Source organism: Engraulis encrasicolus, chromosome 5 (genome assembly GCF_034702125.1).
Source record: "Engraulis encrasicolus isolate BLACKSEA-1 chromosome 5, IST_EnEncr_1.0, whole genome shotgun sequence".
In the NCBI taxonomy this organism is placed as follows: domain Eukaryota; kingdom Metazoa; phylum Chordata; class Actinopteri; order Clupeiformes; family Engraulidae; genus Engraulis; species Engraulis encrasicolus.
This window is the reverse complement of record NC_085861.1, coordinates 46,046,222-46,048,721: the sequence shown is the minus strand read 5'-3', so window position 1 is coordinate 46,048,721 and position 2,500 is coordinate 46,046,222. Positions and strand designations below refer to the sequence as shown.

At 48.8% G+C, this 2,500-nt stretch overlaps 1 protein-coding gene across 1 annotated transcript in view; it reads left to right on the top strand.

The window, feature by feature from the left end:
* LOC134449561 (intermembrane lipid transfer protein VPS13B-like) overlaps nt 1–2,500 on the top strand; it is a 646,790-nt gene that overhangs the window by 294,969 nt on the left and 349,321 nt on the right. The window contains exon 22 of the mRNA XM_063199569.1: nt 1,983–2,113. Coding sequence (XP_063055639.1) covers nt 1,983–2,113 — 131 coding nt within the window. The remainder of the gene's footprint in view (nt 1–1,982; nt 2,114–2,500) is intronic.

Sequence of the window (2,500 nt, the reverse complement as noted above, 5' to 3'; positions counted from 1 at the left end):
CACTAAGGAAAAGTTTTCACATTTTCATTCTCATCAATATAAGCCCCTTATTTACCTATATGGTGGACAAATAATGGTAGTGCAGCTTTCTACTTCTCCAGTAGCTTGCATGCTTTGCCTACAAACCAAGAGTACCTGTGCGGCTTTTTAACAAGCATCTAAGCCCCTTTTGGGTGATTTGTGCCAATCCCGCCACCTTGCCCTCTCCCTGCCCACAGTTTGACAGCTACCAAGGCCAGGCTGTGATGGAGACAGGCTCCCACTTTGCTTATTATTGCCTTCAGGTATTAGAGGCACACTTTAGTGAGTATAAATGCAGCGGCAGCCATGAAAAGTGGCAGGATCGGACCCGGGTCGCCGGCATAGCGGCCCAGTGCCCTACCGTTAGGCCACGGCAGAGCCCCCACTTTGCTTATTATTGCCCTCAGGTACTGGAGACACGCTTTAGTGACTATAACAGCAGCAGCAGAAATACAAAGTGGCTCTCATGGATCAGACTATGAGGCTCATGTCGTCTCTAGTGGCACCCAGAGGGCCTCAGCTAAGGGGAAGGGGGATGGGTTTGCCTGGCTCAGGGGTGCAATGTCTCGGCTAAACGGTTACACTTGCATAGCAGCCCCAAAAGAAGAAGACTTAAAGAAAAATTGGACCGGTGTCGTTTTTGACACTTTTACAGTGTAGCCGCCCCAATAAACGGGACAGAGAAGGTATGGAAAAGGTATCAGTGCCGCCGGCTCCTGCCTGCCGTCAGTGTAACTGCCGCCCCATATCGCTTACCGGGGTCACTGATGGTAATCGGCTCCCAGCAGTAGCCGCACACACACACACACACACACACACACACACACACACACACACACACACACACACACACACACACACACACACACACACACACACACACACACACACACACACACACACAGAGTCATAGCACAGAGCGGACACTTCTTAGATGATATCCAGGTTACATTTTTGTGGGACTCGTCACTGTCTGTCTTCTTGATAGTGCGTGTGTGTGTGTGTGTGTGTGTGTGTGTGTGTGTGTGTGTGTGTGTGTGTGTGTGTGATTGTGTGTGTGTGTGTGTGTGTGTGTGTGTGTGTGTGTGTGTGTGTGTGTGTGTGTGTGTGTGTGTGTGTGTGTGTGTGTGTGTGTGCGCGTGTGTGTGGAGGTTTGGACAGCTGCTCCTAGTCACATTTTTGTCCTGTGCCATCACACCTATCCATGTCCACCTCTCTTTTTTCTGTCCCTCTCCACTGATGGAAATGCACAGATATATGTGTCATGGTTGAGTTGGGGGGCCCGCCTGACAAATCTAGACCACAAGATTATTGTAGCTTTTACACTTTTTCACTCAAAGAGGCTTCTCACCTACTTCAAGATGACTTTACGAGTTGAATGTGAAGGCTTGCTGGTGTTCCTCTTTGTTAAACTTTAACACGTTTTCCGTGTATCCATTTCATGTAGATGCTTTCAAGCTGACCTGTCAAGCAGTGATGTGAAATTGAGTGCGTGTGCGTGTCTGTGTCTGTGTGTGTGGGTGTGCGTGTGTATCATTGTTGACACCACTAGTGTGTGCGTGTGTGCGTTTGTTTATGTATCATTGTGTGCACATGCATGCATGTGTTTGGTGTACATTGACGTATCCTTCCGAGACGAAAACAAAACGGTGATGAAAATATCAGCCCTTACAAACTATCATCAGTATTCGGTGTAATTCCTGTACAGTCATTGGTCTCAACCAGCACATACGCACATTCAATATGAGTCGGTTCAATCAAGTTCTGTTCAATGATGATATCAACAGGCAGCCTGCCGAATATAGACCTGTGTAGCGTAGTGCTGTGTAGTGTAGGTGATGTTCTTTTCTTCCCCTTGATGAGTGGTGATGTTAACCTGTGTGTGTGTGTGTGTGTGTGCGCGTGTGCGTGTGCGTGTGTGTGTGTGTGTGTCTTTTTTTTGGTGTGTGTGTCTTTTCCAGAGTCGCGTCCCCTGTCCATCCCCATGAAAGTGCTGCCTTCGTCGGGCTCGGAGTCCTGTTCCTCCCCTGAGGAGCGCATGAAGGAGCTCATCGCCTGCGTATGGGACGCAGTCAAACGCCTCACGCTGCAGGTACACACACACACGCACGCACGCACGTACACGTACACGTACAGTTAGGCACACGCACACGCACACGCACACACACACGCACACACACACACACCCTGCAAGCTTTACTTTCATACACACACATAAGCTGTCTTTCTTTAAGACAGACATCCCCCCCTCCCTCTCTCGACGGGGGACATCTTTTTTCTCTCATTCTCTCTGCCACAGTCACATTCTTTCCAAACCCATCCACACACTAACACCTGTTCCTTTGTTTGTCTGTCCTCTTCATTTGTTTCTCTGCCTGTCATCGGACATTAATTTAATTCCAGACACAGCCAGCCACTGCCCTGAATTGCATTATGTTGTGAGCAGGACATCTGATTCTGAAGGCATTCCCCCTCGTAA